The sequence below is a fragment of the Microcaecilia unicolor genome, chromosome 12, assembly GCF_901765095.1.
Source record: "Microcaecilia unicolor chromosome 12, aMicUni1.1, whole genome shotgun sequence".
NCBI classification, from domain to species: domain Eukaryota; kingdom Metazoa; phylum Chordata; class Amphibia; order Gymnophiona; family Siphonopidae; genus Microcaecilia; species Microcaecilia unicolor.
Window position 1 is genome coordinate 83,577,017 of NC_044042.1, and position 17,274 is coordinate 83,594,290.

The 17,274-nt window shown below is 44.6% G+C and overlaps 1 protein-coding gene across 5 annotated transcripts in view; it reads left to right on the top strand.

Moving 5' to 3' along the window:
* Positions 1 to 17,274, top strand: part of LOC115482020 (histone deacetylase 5-like) — a 148,241-nt gene that overhangs the window by 68,540 nt on the left and 62,427 nt on the right. For 2 of the 5 annotated variants that reach the window (XM_030221557.1, XM_030221561.1), the window contains exons 2-8: positions 5,375 to 5,625; positions 5,966 to 6,113; positions 6,838 to 6,952; positions 8,375 to 8,505; positions 8,768 to 8,899; positions 9,448 to 9,560; positions 16,534 to 16,668. In XM_030221557.1, coding sequence (XP_030077417.1) covers positions 5,375 to 5,625; positions 5,966 to 6,113; positions 6,838 to 6,952; positions 8,375 to 8,505; positions 8,768 to 8,899; positions 9,448 to 9,560; positions 16,534 to 16,668 — 1,025 coding nt within the window. The remainder of the gene's footprint in view (positions 1 to 5,374; positions 5,626 to 5,965; positions 6,114 to 6,837; positions 6,953 to 8,374; positions 8,506 to 8,767; positions 8,900 to 9,447; positions 9,561 to 16,533; positions 16,669 to 17,274) is intronic. The other 3 variants (XM_030221558.1, XM_030221559.1, XM_030221560.1) reach the window with 3 other exon arrangements.

Here is a 17,274-nt window from a genome sequence, read left to right on the forward strand (position 1 = left end):
ACCATCTCTAAGGTCGACCTAAATTTCGTGATTTGGGCGTCCCCGACCGTATTGAAACAAAAGATGGATGCCCATCTTGTTTCGATAATACAGGTTTTTCCGCCCCTTCGCCGGGATATCCTGCGAGGACGTCCTCAGGAAAACTTGGGTGCCCCTTTCGATTATGCCCCTCTTCGTCTCCTATACGTATTCTCAGGCTGGGCTGACCCTCCATGGCTGGGTCACCACGCATAATGAGTCATTTATTTATTTATTTTTGCTATACTGCCTTTGCTATCTTGCAGATCAAAGCGGTTTACAATAGAATAAAATCACAAATAGCACAAAAAGGAAAAGGAACTACAAAATCAGATAGTAAAGAAAAACAAACTCATACTGAAAATTGGATAGGGTCAGGGAAGGGAAGATAAATAAGCAAGAGAAATGGGGAAAGGAAAGAGCAGGTCACCTGATGAACAGAACACCATACCCAAACCAGACTGGATCAAAGGCGACGTGAAAATGCCATGTTTTCAAAACTGCTTTAAATTTGGGTAGTGATAGCACAAATAGGGGCAAAGAGTTCTAAAGGGACATAACAGCAAGAAAAAATGTGCACTGTCTAGTTGATTCCAGGGATGCTTGCTTTGGACCAGATAGCACCAAACGACGCTCATTTAAAGAGCGAAGTAGACAGACTGGTTATTATGGAATTGTTAGAGATTAAAGGTAGAGTGGTAGACCTATCCTAAATGACTTAAAGGTTAACAGGAGCAGCATGGCGGCCTCAGTAGTCCATTTTTGTTCTTCCTCTATTCAAGATATTCGCAATCGGCTTTGCAGTCTTCTACCCACACCTTCACTACTCACTACTGTATGCCATACAGGATAACCAGTTTGGACAAGTAGTCCTGAATAATCTTTTTATTGTTTTAAAGTCCAACTCTGGCCCATTATTTCCACCAGGCTCACTATCTACTTAGTTACAAAAATTCATTTTTCCTGTGAGACTGGTAGATAGTGAGTCCCATATGTGAAAATATTATGCCTGCTTGTCCTCAGAGAAAGCTAAGACCCCCTTTTACTAAGTCATGCTCACGTGTTTGGCGCACGCTAAATATTAGAGACGCCAGTGCATTCCTATGGGTGTCTCTAACATTTAGTATCCACCCAATTTTAGTGCGCGCTAAAAACGTGAGCATGCCTTAGTAAAAGACCCCCTGTGTTACTTAACTGTAGCAGGTATTCTCCGAGAACAGCAGGCATATATTCTCACTTTTTATTTATTTATTTACATCCCTCCCACCTCCCCTTGGAGTTGTCTTCTTAGCTTTAGCACTGTACTGCTGATCTCACGTCGGGCAGGAAGGCACCCATGCATGTGTGGTGGGAGCATTGCCTCAAAGATTTAAAGTGACAGTGCACTTGGCAGTGTCTGCACCGGACTCCATGGATCACATCACCCATTTGTGAGAATATATGCCTGTTGTCCTCTGAGAACACCTGTTACAGGTAAGTAACTTAGCTTTTTGGTAAGGAGAGGCTTGGCCTCATGACTTCCAAGCTCACCATTGCTAGATGGCTGAAGGAGACTATCGTGTCAGCTTATTTTCTTGCGGGCTCATTCTACGAGGCGTACAGCAGCTTCCTGGTGGAGACTACTTTACTGTCTCCAACGGATATTTGCAAGGCAGGAACATAGTCGACACTGCATACCTTTGCCAAGTGCTACAGGGTGGACATTGCAGCACACTCAGAATCCAGTTTTGGGTCTTGAGCCCTTAGAGCGATCCCACACACTCTAGGGATTGCTTTTAAACATCCCAAAGGTTCTGAAATAATGGGAAGCTAGGTAATGGAAGGAGAATTAGATCTTACTTGATAATTTTCTTTCTATTAGTCCTTCCCATTATTCCAGAGGCCCTCCCAGGGTTTCTGAGGTATTTAGTTGGTGCAAAGTAATGGGTCAAATAATGACCGTCACCTTCCATGGTACTTCCTGCATATCTCTTGTTCTCTACAAGTTGTCCAGAGATAAGAGAGGTCATGTGTACATGCTCGTCTGGTTAGTGTTAGGTTAGTGAGTTGTTTAAGGTTGTTGTGTTTGTTATGAGTTTACCCTTACTGCTTGTCTATATGAATACCGAGGAACTGGACTGAATGCCAAGCGAGAGATGTCTCGGCTCAAATTTCAGTTTCCTATTTCCACCTGCTGGTTGATGGATACAACTATCCCACAGGTTCTGGAATAGCGGAAAGGACTAATGGAAAGAAAATCATCAAATAAGATTTAATTTCTCCATACAACAAAAACAGCTTAATTCTTTATCCAGGAGTATTGAAATCTGCTTAGCCACTGACGCAGGACACAGGTGGACTCTAACATTATGAACCTTGTAAAGTCAGTTCTTGGAAACATCTAATTTGGGTTCACTGTAACAGAGTGTGAAGACTTAAGAATAACAAACCAGAATACTTTGATTGCCTATTTACATTTTAAACGTTTCTATATAACTGTGCTATCATACTAAAAGTAGAGAGCATGATGTTTAATCGGTAAAACCCTGTCCAGTAATGAGATCTGAATTTTTAGCAGCAGAACATAAAGGTACAAAAGTCTGAATATTTTTGGAAGGTTTTGCGTATATACATATATGTAACAGTAGTAAAATCTGATGCCATTTTGTGGACATATTTTATTACAAAGAAAATAGGTAATACTCAGAACCTTCCTCGGCCTGTCTCTGAACCAGATTCATGTGAAACAAATGTTAAATGCTTGACACCATTGAAAGTGTGTGTGTATAATATTGTAGTTCACTCTTCCCTGGCTTTCCTCAGGTAATAGGGTAACCCTGGCTATAGGAACCAACTCTGGGGGTGCTTGAACACCCCCAAACATTGAACAAACTCCTTGACTGTGTTCAGAGAGAGGTAATTACTGTTGGGTTTAGCACCCCCAATGATTTTGGAAAGTTGGCTGCTATGACCCTGGCATGCCTGTTGCTGGTAAGATGGATTGCACCTGAATTCCCATCTTCTTGTGTATAAGTTTCCATTGTGTCAAGAGAGCACATTTTCAAACCTGGAGGTAGTTGTTGCCTTTTGTGGTGGTGTTACATAATAAACTGTGCATTTGTCTCTGCAGCCTCTATAGGGTAGAGGGTGAGAGCAGTCACAAAAGCCACATATCACCTTGTATTTGTTCATACCGGAATTGACGAATGCCGACACGGTACCATGTAAGCCACATTGAGCCTGCAAATAGGTGGGAAAATGTGGGATACAAATGCAACAAATAAATAAAAATAGATGGATAAATGGCTGGTGGTGAAGTTGCTTCTTCGAATAATTTGGCGTTGTGTGTTAAAGCCTAAATTCTGCCTTTGGATTCTATCTGGAAACCAGCTGTGCTTTTTATGGAACCTGGCCAGTGCTGTTTAAAGCAGCCGCCTCTACACTGGGGTGAGGTGGGAGAGAGGGGGTAGAATAGTTCATGATAGAAGGAGATGGAGCAACAGTGGGGACTGCATCTACTTGAGCTCTGGAGGGCTAAAGAACCCCCCATCTCTAGCATGACTGAGTTTCAACTCCAATGAAAGAGAGGTGGAGAGAGCATGTATGGGTTTTGCTTTGGGTGTTCCAGGATATTGAGTGGAAGAGTAGCCTAGTGGTTAGAGCTCCAGCCGTGACATCCAGAGGCACCCAGTTCAAATCCCACTGCTAATCCTTGTGATCTTGGGCCAGTTACTTAACCCTCCATTGCCTCAGGTACAAAATTAGATTGTGAGCCCTCCAGGAACAGGGAAATACTCACCTTGAGTTACTACTGAAAAGGTGTAAGCAAATCAAAAATCTAATCTTGCAAGAGAGTGGTCTATTTGTTGATTGGTACAGCGTTTTCCTTTTCTGATCCCAGTGCTCAAAAGATTTCCACCCAACCTTGGCCGTTTTTGGCTCATTTTAGAGAATTGAATCCAAATTTCTTTGTAGGAAAACTGATGAAATTGTGACAAGAGTGCATATGGCCACACACAACCATGAGATTCGAGTTGTATGTTCCACAGGTCTCAAACTGTGGAAAGCAGATGATGATGTGCTGTCTTTGGGCATAGGCGAGAAGAGATTCTATCCTTCCTCAGGATGCAGCAAGAGCATTGAGCACCATGATGACATAACCAAACCAGTTTTCTCTGTGTCTTTTTTTGTTTTTTGTTTTAAGAATAATTGCAGATTCACATTTTTGTTTGAAATTGGAAAGGTATTAAACACTTTGGAGCAGTCACCCAGATAACCCTCTGTTTTCTTGATAGAATACATTTTAATGATGCCCAATTTTAATAGCTGGTTTCCTGATTCACTTGATTGCTTAATGTGTGCCTTGTCTCTTTTTTCCTCATCCTCTTTGTTGTCTGCATCTCCTTATCGGTGTACAGCACTTTTTGTGCTCCTGTATTTGTTCACCTCCATCTGCATTTTCATTCATTCTTCCTAGCACTCTGTTTTTGCTCTCTACCCTGGTTGTTGTACATTTGTACCTCTTCCCTGGCTTTCCTCAATCAGCCACTGTTTTTTTTTTTTTCTTTTCATTTTATCCTCTCAACTGCCTGTCTTTGTTTGTTTTCTCTTCCCCTTTACGCTTTAGAAGCAGCTGCTGTTTGGTTCATTCTATATTTAGCACCGTTTTTCAGAGTAATTACAATAAAAGTGTTGAAAAGCAGATTATCTGATGCTGGTGCTGTTCTCCCTGCCCGGCTCTAATACTTGTCTTGTTTGCTTAGCATACTCCGTCTTCCTCCTTTTTTCTCCTCCGAGGGTGAACCTGTGGTTTCTTGGTAGACCCTCCATGGATAGAGCACATGGCATTGTGTAGAATGGCATGCTTCTTAACACTTGCAGAGTCGACCAAATTACTGCCTGTGGTAGCTTCTCATTTGAAGACTTAGCTCTGCAGATCTGAAGGCCAGAAGCCTGCAAGGAGATTAAACTGATGGGCCTCAGAAGAAAGGGCAGGAGGACAGTCATCGGGCTCATCTGAAGGGGAATTGGCATTGTGAATTTGGGGACAGATTCTGTTTGTTGTCATTTGATGTTGTGAGAACAGGCCCCAAGGGCAGTTACTGGTGTGAGGTGTGTGTCATAGGTTAAAGTCTGAGGAGTTCCGCTGTTGGGAGACAGGGAGCCCCTTGCTGTGATGCCAGTCAGGTAGCAACAGAGAACAAGGAGTAAAATACATGCCAGGTTAAAATAAGTGCCACCCACATACCTGGTTTGGTTAATTGTCCATTCATTTCTTAGCCAGAACTGTCTTCAACAGAGGTTCCTACTAGCAGCTGTTTACTGTTACACTGGATTTCATTTTAATTTTAAGTATCTATGTCTCTTTCTATTTCAGGAATTGATGTTAAACCTGTTCTGGCCATGCCAAACTCGAGCAACAACAGCAGCCCTGTAGACCTGCGGCCAGAGCCACGGTTAGCTTTGTCAAGTGTGGACCCAGTCATGCGGGAGCAGCAGTTGCAGCATGAGCTACTCCTCCTGAAGCAGCAGCAGCAGCTCCAGAAACAGCTACTCTTTGCTGAATTCCAGAAGCAGCACGAGCACCTGACACGCCAGCATGAAGTGCAGCTTCAGAAGCACCTCAAGGTATTCCTCCTGCTCCCACCTCCAGCTTCATATCTTTCCCATCTTCTCATTCCACCTTCCTGTTGCCAGCTCTCTCGCTTCCCTTCATTGCTCCTCTTCTACGCCTACTTGTGTTTCCACCTTAGCGCCAACCGAGACTGTCTTAGCATTGCTGTTTCTGATTCCCTCCTTTCTCCGTAGTCCTCCGCTTTCTGTGAAGATGCAGTGCTGATCTGTTCCAGGATCCCCACTTCCCCATCTTTGCAGCTTGTTTTCTCTGCCTCTTAAGTGTAATCTCACTGCATCCCCATCTGTCATGTACCTGACCCAGCCTTGACTGAAGCGACTCTCTCTGTGGCAGCAGCAGCAGCAAGAGATCCTGGCAGCCAAGCGTCAGCAAGAGCTGGAGCAGCAACGCAAACGGGAACAGCAGCACCAAGAGGAGCTGGAGAAGCAACGGCTGGAACAGCAGCTCCTTATCTTACGCAACAAGGAGAAGAGCAAAGAGAGTAAGTCTTAGCGGAGTAGAGCAGACAAGAAGGTTTAGTTAGAGGAGCACCCGGCCTTCCCTGCTCTTCATACCCTCATTCATTATAGTTACAGACAGGGAAAGGGGGTTGTGTTCAAAAGAGGGTCATTCTCTCTTTTTTTCAGATTAGGTTGGCGGCATATGGATATTTTGTATTGATAGCACTTAGAACACTGTAGCACAGACTGGCCCTTTCTGGATTTGCCCAGTGGTTCTACACCAGCGCTATTTGCTGTCACATGGGTGAGCCAGATTTAGTTTCAGAGGCTGTCTTCTGTTACTAGGCTGGGGTTACTACAGAAGCGACCTTCACAGCCTTTGGAATTTCGGGAGGGCTGGGTGATGTACTCTTAGTAGAGAGTATCCTGCATGCCTCAACTGCGACATGCAATGGCCAGACTAGGGGTACATACTAGGTTCCAGAAGGAATTGTGGCCCCTGGAGAGAAAGAAGGTACAGGTATTTAAAATTAAAGACACCCCCATCCCCCCTACCCCCAGCCAAGCTGTGAATGAAAGCTCTTAGCCCCATAATATAAGTAGGCGCCTACTGTAAGTGAGCTGACAGACCACAGGAGCAGGAGGAAGCTGCAAAATTACAAATCCGATACCGCCCTTTCTGATGTCTCATCTTCTGTGTCATCCCTGAGTTTGAAATTTCTCTGGAACGTGTGTGTTTTTTCTGTGCCTCTGTAACATCCACAGGTGCGATAGCCAGTACCGAGGTGAAATTAAAGCTCCAAGAGTTCCTGCTGAGTAAGTCCAAGGAGCCAGCGGGGAGCAGCCTAAACCATTCCCTTCCACAGCACCCCAAATGCTGGTATGTCTGATCCACCTCAGACCACAAGAACTCCAGAATCTGTTGTCTCTCGATACCTTCCCCCAGCCCACCCGCCTGCCCATAACACAATATCTCTATTTCATCTGAATCTCCCGTACCCCTACAATCCACCCAAATAGTATCTCAAGTACTGGTATTACTGATTTCGAACCCTTCCCCCCACCCCACCCCGACACACAGCACTCCAGATTCTATTACATCTGATTCTCTATCCCCATCGTATGCTCAGCACCCCAAATGTTGGTCTGTCCAATTCCACTTTCTCTTCCCTGCACTCCCACCACAACCCAAATACTGGTACTTCTGATTTGCTCCCCATTTCTCCCTCCATCTGCAATCCAAATTCAGTGACATCCAATTTCCTCCTTGCACATACATACAGAGCATCCCAAATTCTGATACCCATTGCTGTTTTTTTGTTTAAAGTGGCCCTTGTGCTGTTACCCTGCAGAGTGTTGCACTCAAGTTGTCTGTTTCTTTGCTTGTAGTCAGCACACACCTGTATTGATGCTCAGAGCCCTGGCGCTGTAGGGAACAGTGCCGGGAAATACTGCAGGAACAGCGCAGAAAAAGACTTCCAAATGCTCAGTACTAATAGCATGCAAATTATATGCACACTGTTAGCGTTAAGCATTGGGAAGTTAAGTGGGAGGAACGTACCCAATGCAGGCACACAAGAGCTGTGCAGTAACCACAGCTCTTGAGCGCATGCTCAGTCAGAACCAGGCGAATATTTAAAAAGATGGAGCTTTTGGGCTAACTTCAGGACCAATAAAGAAAGGTGCAAAAAATCATTCTGTCTAAGATTTACAAAAAAAACAAAACCCAAAAAACTATCTACCGGTCACATGGAGTGTGTATAGGTTGGTGCATGAGAAATCTCTCTCCAGACACCCTAATGCTAGCTCAGAGCTGGCGTTAGGTTTTCAGCAGTAAGGGCAGGGTTTGGTTTGTGCGCTGTTTCTGAGCATTGGGAGGGAATAGCTAAGGACCTCATTTGCAAAGAACCAACTACATTTTAATACTACTTGTGGTCATCTTTGGTGCACATTCTGCACACCCTAATGCTGGTGCTATTCTGGTGCTAATCGACTCTAGCAACGGCATTAGGTACTGAGCATCGGCCAATGAAATAGTGTAAAACCAGACAAAGGCTTGGTGTACAATCCCTCTTACGCCTGCTTTGTCCTTCCTCACTTATCTCATGTTCTCACCTGTCCAACCCTTTATCTCTCTGACCTGCAGGAGAGTCGGTTAGAGAAAGCCCTGTTCCTAGTTGTGGAATGGTCTGTTTTTGTCCTGCCTGCATCTCTCTGCGCAAATACCATGTTCTATTTAGAATGCTAAAACGCTCAGACCTTTTCCAATAGAGCTAATTGTATTCTTCTTGCCTTTCTCCAGGGGAGCCCATCATACCTCATTGGACCAGAGTTCTCCTCCCCAGACAGGGTCCCCAGGGACGCCGCCATCCTATAAACTGCCCATGCTTGGCACCTACGATACTAGAGATGACTTCCCACTACGGAAAACAGGTTAGAGGAAGAAGAGGCAGGAGAGGAAAACGCTACGCTGATGGGAGCTGGTTTAATCCCTCTAGAACTGTAGGTGAAGAGAGCCTTTGCCATCCTCTTATGTGAAACACTCTCCACCATTTCTTGGAGAATGGAGTCATAACCTCTCACCGACTGAGAGGAAGGAGAGAGCAAAGAATGACTTTGGCCTGGCAGTGTTGGGCATTAAACAGAGCAATGCCCTGGACTGCTAATTCTTAGCTTTTTGTTTTCCTTCTTGCAGCTTCTGAACCCAACTTAAAAGTCCGTTCGCGATTAAAACAGAAAGTGGCAGAGCGGAGGAGCAGCCCTCTCTTACGAAGGAAGGACGGTACAGTCATCAGTACATTCAAAAAGAGAGCTATTGAAATCTCAGGTGAATGAGTGCTGCGAAAATTGGCAGGAAGGATAGTAATGGCAGTTTAAATCCTAGGGAACCACTGCCCTTTTTAGGGTGGGGTTCAGTGCTCTGAACATAGTGATTGAGATGGCTGGGAACAGTTTTTTTTATCCTCTCTCTCCCTTTGGATGTATGTTTTTTTTTTGGGGGGGGGGGGGATGGGGCAGGGGCGTAGCCAGACAGCAGATTTTGGGTGGGCCTAGTCAAGAAGTGGGTGGGCACCAAGTGTTCTCCTCCCCCTCCCCCTCCCCCCAATGCGATTAAGCCAGTATCAGGAAGCTTAGACTGCTGAAGTGGAGAGCAGTGTTTTCAGCACCATCAGGGGGAGGTCTTCAGTTGGCGGAGCTTGGGATCCCCACTAGCTAGCATTAAATATGTGCTGCTGTTGGGTGGGCCTGAGCCCTAAGTGGATGGGCCCCGGCCCACCTGTGGCTACGCCACTGGAATGGGGACAGAGAACAGTTACACTGTAGAACTGAGGCTCCATATGATGTTTGTTAAATTTTTCTTTTTTTCCTTCCCAGTATCCTCTGTGTGCAACAGTGCCCCAGGATCCGGTCCCAGCTCCCCAAACAGCTCCAACAGCACGATCGCTGAGAATGGCTTCACGGGTTCAGCACCTAATATTCACAGTGAGGTACAGAGAACACATGGCAGCCCCATGCTCTCTGCTTTGTCCAAATCTTCCTGTACACTGGTGATCTTTCCCCCCTGAGTCAAGACATTCTCCTTTCTCAAACCAGACAAATGGGTCTTTTTGTACCTTTTGATTTTTAGTGATCAGCTGCAGGTCTGGGATGGGTTAGCCTGCTATTCTTTGTCCTCTTACCAGACCAGTCCAGACAAATGGGTTATGTCCACCCACCAGTGGAAAAAGACGGAGAAAAAATAGTTCCAAGTGAATCGTCCCCTAAGAGACCTGTTCAGCCATAGAATGTTCTGTATGTTCTCCGTCTCAGTGGATGGACAGTGCAGCCCTCCGTTAGTGCTTGGCTGTCAATTCCTGACCCAGCTCGTTCTGAGTGTCAGTTGAGTAGGGGGTTAATACTGGTTTATTTATGCTCATTTGTTTCCAGAGACTTTTTCTGAGTAAGGATGATACTCGGTGATGCCAGATCCCTCATCCCCCTGCTGTGGTGACACTTGGTGGTGCCAGGTTCCCCCACCCCACCCCCACCATCACCTTTGTGCTCTTCAGTTTACTGAAGGGATTAAGACTATTTTAATTAACATTATGTGTGAGACAGGTTCTTCCCGGACAGTTTGCTTTTCTTGGGTATATTGCCCGGCATTCACTGTTTCATCCTAGAGGTAAATTATGCTTCTTTTGTGATACTTCGTGTCAGTGTGGCCTGTCAGCTCCAGTGGTAGAATGCTTGGCAGGAATCTCAAATTTCCTTAATGCTGCTTGCAGCATTATGGTTCTTTTCTGCATTCTGCGGTCATTTGCACCTTCTGTTACTAGTGCAGTTATTTCTGGGGGGTATTTTCCACTCTATTCCTTGTGGTTTTTAGTTCTGTTGCCCTTTTGTGGAGGCATATTGTACTGTTGGGACAGTTGATATGATGTGAGAGAGACAGTGGCTCTGACCATTATGTGAGGAATTTTCCTGGGCGGAGCTTATCACTAATGACTCAGATTGTTTCTTTTTCCCTCCTGTGACACTCTCTTGCATTACTCAATTTATTTTGGGGGCAATACTTTTGTTTGTAATAGCTCCTATTTAATTTAGTATTTTCCCCAATGAGGTTCCTCAGTTTATCCTTAAAAAGATGAATAAGCCTGTACGGGGCTTCTGTTTTTACAGCTACTGGAAGTGGAATTCTGTTACTGCCCTTTTTGCTGTACTTCCTTAATTGGCCCTGGTTCATTAGCGTTCTCTTATGGCACCTGTATGAAGCTCCTCTTCTCTTAATCCAGCCTTTGTCCACTCTTGTGCATTCTGGCTGGTGCAGTTCTTTTTTGTTTTTTTCAGAACTGTTAAGCTTGTTTCATTTTTGGCATTCTCAGGTCATTTCTACCATTTTACTAGGTAGTCAGCTCTTTGTAACGGCTAATAATTGTAGATGTGTTTGGATCGGGTGCTATCACATTGCTTTCATCCTGGGCTATTCTCCCTGTTGGAATATTCTACTCTGCTGCTTAGTTACTAGCTTAGTCGCTGTTTAACTCCGTCTCACTCAGAGCCACATATTTCGCTTATGCTTCAGGATACGTTCATGAACTCTGCTTCAGAGCTAGAGATCTCAATTTGTCTTTCAGCTGTACTAGCTGTAGGATCTACGGAGAATGGCTCTGCTTCAGGGCTAGACAGCTGGGTTCTTCTTCAGAACTGTTCCTCCCCATGGTTCAGGGCTGACTATTTTGACTATGTTTCTGGGCTGAACATTTGGCATATTTTTTTTATTTATTTCTGCATTTGTAGCCCACATTTTCCAATCTAGTTGTCTGTTCAGTGTGGCTTACAGTTACATTTGATTAGACACGTTACATAGCCGTTTAGAATTTAGCATTTGCCTTATTCAGTTTCTGTTAAAGATCAAGTACCATGGAATGTTGATTGGTAGTCTGTTTGACTATGTGGATTCACCGAAGAAGAATTTTCTGAAGAAGTGGGCTTTGAGGTGTTTTTTGTCAGACTTGTGAGTTCTTGTACCAAGTAGAGTGCTGCTGAGCCCGGTACTTGGGCCAGGTTCTGCTTGGCGGCCGGACAACCCCGGGTTTCATCTGCGCTGACCGCCGTCCCCCAGAGGTTGAGCCCCTAGGTGCGGGCGGCCTGCAGGACTTACGAGACGGAGCTGGAAGCGGAGTGGTGAACGTATCAGCCAGGCAGGCAGCAGGCAAGAGAGTGATCCAGGTACAGGCAATGTCAACAGGCAAGCAGCAGGCAGGGGAGAAATCCAGGTAAAGGCAATGTCAATAGGCAAACAACAGGCAAGAGAGTAATCCAGGCACAGGTAAAGTCAGTAGGCAGGCAGCAGGCAAGAGAGTAATCCAGGTACAGGCAAAGTCAGTAATCCAGGCACAGGTAAAGTCAATAGGTAGAGGCAAAGTCAGCAACGAGGGACAAGTAGATAAGAAGCAAACTACTGAGCAAGAAACACCTACCAAAGTAGAAGCCGAAGCATGGAGTCCAGGAAGAGCTCAGCTGATAAAGTACTGGCGTCTGACATCAGCAGGAACCAGCAGGGAGAAGGAGCACAGCCATAGGACAAGAGCAGGGGAAAGAGGAACCGGAAGACCAATAGGAGAGAAGCAAGGGAAGCCAGGCAGAGGGAGGGCAGACACAGGTGAGTGGAAGCAAAGCAATTCAGGAGCCTGGAAGCCAGGCAGAGAGAGAGAGAGAGCAGACACAGGTGCGTGGAAGCAAAGCAAATAAGGAGCCTGCAACCACAGCTCTCTGAACAAACCCAGAGAAGAACTACACACACATGGCTTAGGGCAGTGCCAGTCAAGTGTGGGTGGTGACGGGACCCCGCGCAGCTCGAGGACGCTGCTTGCATTGAGGTAGGGGACATGACATTTTTGGAATGCTAAGTAGTTGCTCATGCATTTTAGGTCCATTGGTATTGTGTTCCATAGTTTGGGGCAAATGTATGTAAAGTTGGTTGAATATGAAGATTTGTATTTCAGGCCTTGGCATTTGGGGAAATGTAGGGTGAGAGAGGTTCTTGCACCCTTGATTACATGCATATAGATAGTTCTATTAGGTTTGTCATGTATTCTGGAGCTAGTCCAAAATTATTCTGTAGGCTAGGGAGTATATCTTAAAGGATATGCGTGCTTTAACTGGTAGCCAGTGTAGGTACCAGAGTAGCAGCCTTTCACTTTCAAATTAATTTTTTCCAAAGATCAGTCTTGCTGAGAAACCTTGTTCTGAATCATAAGTATAGCAAGCTCTCGAGCAGCTTTCTCTACAGCATGGGTTCTCAACCTAGTCTTCAGAACATACCTAGCCAGTCGGGTTTTCAAGATACCTACAATGAATATGCATGAGATACATTTACATACAGTGGATGTAGTGCATGCAGTTTATCTCATGCATATTCGTTGTGGGTATCCTGAAAACCTGACTGGCTAGATGTGTCCCAAGGACTGGGTTCGAAAAACCACTGTTCTACGGGACTCGTGCAGTGGCTATTTTTAGGTACCGAAGCAGACAAATAAAAATATAACAAAGTTTAATACCCTCAGGCTGCGTCAGGGGTAAAACTAAAAAAAAGGGGGGGGGGTGATTTTACCCCATAAAAGTATAAAAACCTCTGTTTCGTTTGTGTAATTCGGCATCCAACTATACGCAACACTGCGTATACGGAGCACTCACCGAAAACAGATTCTCTAGGTTTGTTGAGAAAAATGTATTGGAAGGAGGGAGTGTGGAGTAAATTCTGTTGGGAGGATTGACGAGAACAGACAGTTGTATAGAGCACCTCTCTGCCATCCCCTCTTTTTCCATCTGTGGGTTCTGGAAGCTGTTTATGGCTCCAGGTTCCCAGTTCTTTTTTACTATGTACTTTTCCTGCCAGAGTGAGAGCTTCTGTGGGCTAGATGGCTCCCACCTTCTTACATGGAGGTTATCTATTCCTGGTAATCTAGTCCATGGCCGCTTTGTGAACATAGCAACTGCCTTCCTTAATCATCTTATCTGAAGGCCCTTTTTCTTCTTCTTTCTCTACTAGGTGGCACTATTCATTTGATGTGCTTCTTCACCTTATGCCCAAGCACTATGTTCTACAAAGATGCTCCTATGCCTTGTTGTCAATCTATTATGGTCTCCTATTCTCTGATTTATGTCTGAGTTGGCGCTAGACGTGGAAGGCAAAAGAAGAGGCTGACCAAAGATGGATCACCACGGGAGATATGAATCCAACAGTCTTTATTATACTTAAAAGAAGGACCTGACACGGGCCGTGTTTCGATGCACGCAAGCGTCATACAATAAACTCAAGATTGAAGCGCAGGACCGCAGCCCTGCTAGTGTCTAAAGCTGTAGGCCTTACCCAGATACTTGTGTAGTCAAAGCAAACAGACAAGCTTCTTGCAGCGACTGTAGGCGCTAGGTCAGTGGGATCCTTCACTCTGGCCAGAGAAGTTATCCTTATTCCTCTGTTCACCTTTTTCCTTGCCATATATCATAACAAGTGTTATTCTTTTGTGTCCAAGGGATTTTCTGTTGATGTTCAGAAGAGTGAATCTGAAGCGCACAGTTATTCTGCAGGAGCCAACTTCTTCTACCCATTTTGCTCTTAGCTCTTCACAGACTTCTTCAAGGACTGCTTTTTCCTAGGATTCATTTTCAACTTAATGAGGCTCCCCTTGAGAACCAATTACTTGTTCTCTATTTTCTAATTTCATTGGAGCTTCTCCTTGTGTGGGAACTTACCTTCTTAATGTTCTCAGTATGGTTCTAATATTCTCTGAATTCATTCGAGACTTCCTGTTTCTTCTCTTTTTAGTCTTCATTCTCTAATCCCACCCTTGTTGAGGTACTGCTTTGCTAAATCCATTTGTTCTGAACTGGTCTGGAAATGACTACAAGGAAGGAAACATTATGCCTTACCTGATAATTTTATTTCCTTTAGTCTATCAGACCAGTCTAGAAACCCTCCCTCATTTCATTTATATCTATAGGTAATATCTGGTTTTTTTTCTAGTCCATTTCTTCCAAGCTTTACTGCTCCTGTTTTTTGAACCTTCTGAAAAACTCAGCGAAATACCTGCATGTCAGTTGATTATCTGCCTCAATTGTTCTACAAATAGTTACTGCATATTCAGGTTACTTTTAGCTATGCAGTATAGACATATGATTCAGTCATAAGCACCACTGCTTGGCTACTTGACATACTGAATATTTTGTGGCTGTACAAGACCCTTAGGGGGAGATTCACTTGGAACTATTTTGTTCTCTGTCTCCTATTTGTTCTGGACTGGTCTGGTAGACTAAAGGAAAGAAAATTCTCAGGTAAGACATAATTTTTCCTTTACAGAGAGATACAAAGCCACAATGTGTGATCAGTAATTGGAGTACAGCTTGTCTCTGGCATGGGGTCTTTGTTTCTTGTGTCCTGCTTCCTGCAGGTCTCTTGATGGTAAATCAGGGCCACCCATACATCAGTGGCCAGCAAGGAAAGTGTAGTTGGCCAAATCTTAACTAAAAATGGAAGCTTTTTCTAGATTCCTCTGTGCCACATTCTGAATGTTGGTGTTTTTCTGGTCCTGTGTCAGGGTGTGTGCTGGGGTTTCCAGGTTTGGCTTCTGGCCTATCCAGTCAGTTCTTCAGGCAGGTTTAACCTTGAATTTTCTGTAATGTTTAGAAAGGAAGCAAGCTTAAGAGAAACTAGGTTGGATTTGCCCTCCTATTTTCCTTCGAGTGGAGGAATAGCCTAGTAGTTAGTGCAGCAGACCTCAATCCTGGGGAACTGGGTTCAATTCCCACTGCAGTTCCTTGTGACTCTGGGCAACTCACTTAACCCTCCATTCCACAGGTACAAATAAGTACCTGTATTTAACTATGTAAACCACTTTGAATGTAGTTGCAAAAACCACAGAAAGGAGGTATATTGTCCCATTCCTTCTTCCTTCATGATTTTAGCTGTAGTGTTTTGTTTATGCATTAAAGGCCTTTGCCCGATGCTTGGCAAGATGGGGGGGGGGGGACAGGAGGGGGGAGAAGCTGGATTACAGGGGTGTAACCTTCACACCTTTTACATGCCTTATATGCATGAATACAAATATCTGCATTTCACACACCAGTGTCACATTCAGACTTCTGTATGCGTGTTACACAGCTCTTGCACATTATGGCATTTGCCTTGCAAACTACTGTATCTCGCCTGTGACATGCAACACAGGTCTTGTCTCACTCTTTGGGGTTGGAATAATAATGCTAGGAATTGCTCAGTTAACCCTCTTAGAAAAATTGCCCTCTTAAAGAGCTGATAGAAACTCTGAGAGCCCCACCTGTCCACAAGCGGTGCTGATGGCAATAGAAGGTGGTTTGTAATACCTTATGTTTGATATTGAGCTGTGTAAAACTTGGAGGCTGGTCTCTTTCTGCTTGAAGGTTTTATTAAACAGAATTATTTTCTCTCTAGCATTGTGTAGTTTATTCTGTAATCATCCAGTAAGGCAGCATAAATCTTAAGAGAAAAGACACCACCTATATAAAACTGACTGTCTCAGCACAAAGGGGAGGGGGGGGTGTTATTTAGTAAAACTGTTTATCCCACCACAATAGCTGTGTTTACATTCGGTCAGAATGTTTGCTGTGGGAGACCATTCCCAGAATGGAAACCACAAACCATCTGCCCTTCCATGGGTTTCTTCCTCCCCTCCTTTCTGCTTTAACATGGGAAAGGTGGAAGGAGGGATGTGGCTTTTGGTAGGAGAAGGGAGGGTGCCCTCTGCTGAACTATGATTCCAGTCTGGTGGTTAATGCTTAATGTGCAGAAGGGATTAGCAGTGAATCCAGATCTCACATTGCCATGTTAACCCTTGAAGCAATGCACACCAGGGCTTTGGTGCATTTGGTCATGAGTGTGATGTGCCAGGAAAAGTGCTTAGATGGTGTTTCTTTTCATCTCTTTCTGCCTCACGTTCCTTTTTATAGCAGATGCACCCCCAACACAGATCCTTAAACTTGGATGGGCCAGCCAGCCAGCTCAGCCTGTATACATCCCCTTCTCTACCCAACATCTCTCTGGGACTGCAGGCCACTGTCACAGTGACAAATTCACACCTCAATGTGAGTATGGCAAACTACACCCACCCTTTCCTCAAAAGGTGACCTTTAAAATTCTGCCCTACCCCATTCTCCCTGTTTCATCTTCGTGATACCGGACGGAGTATGGCATATCTGGTAAGAAAGGGACTCTGTGGCTCATAGCAAAGCTGTTTGGGGAAAGAGGGGCATCAGAGTGTGTCGTGCTATTCTTGACAAATGATGAAGTGAGTCATCCCCCCAACAAAGTCCAAATTGTATTTGGTACTGGCTAGTGTGGCCTTAGTTTGTGATGGACAGCAGTGTGTATTTTAGGGTGGCCACTGCATATTGCTGAGATGTAGTTGATCTGTGAGCCAGGTCAGTTTTCATCTCCAAGGGTGAAGCCAGTTTAGCCTCCTCTCTGTTTAGTATATATATATATATATATATATATATATATATATATATATATATATATATATCCGTCTTGTACTCTGGGTGCTCAACTTTGTCTGTCTGTAGGAAGAGACTTGAATTATGGCTAATCCAACATGGTTCTGAATTTTTGTTAATGTGCTGGCCAAAGAGGAAGTGTGACCTTAGTCAACTGTTGTCCTGATGGAAATGCGTACTCCCCATCATGACTGC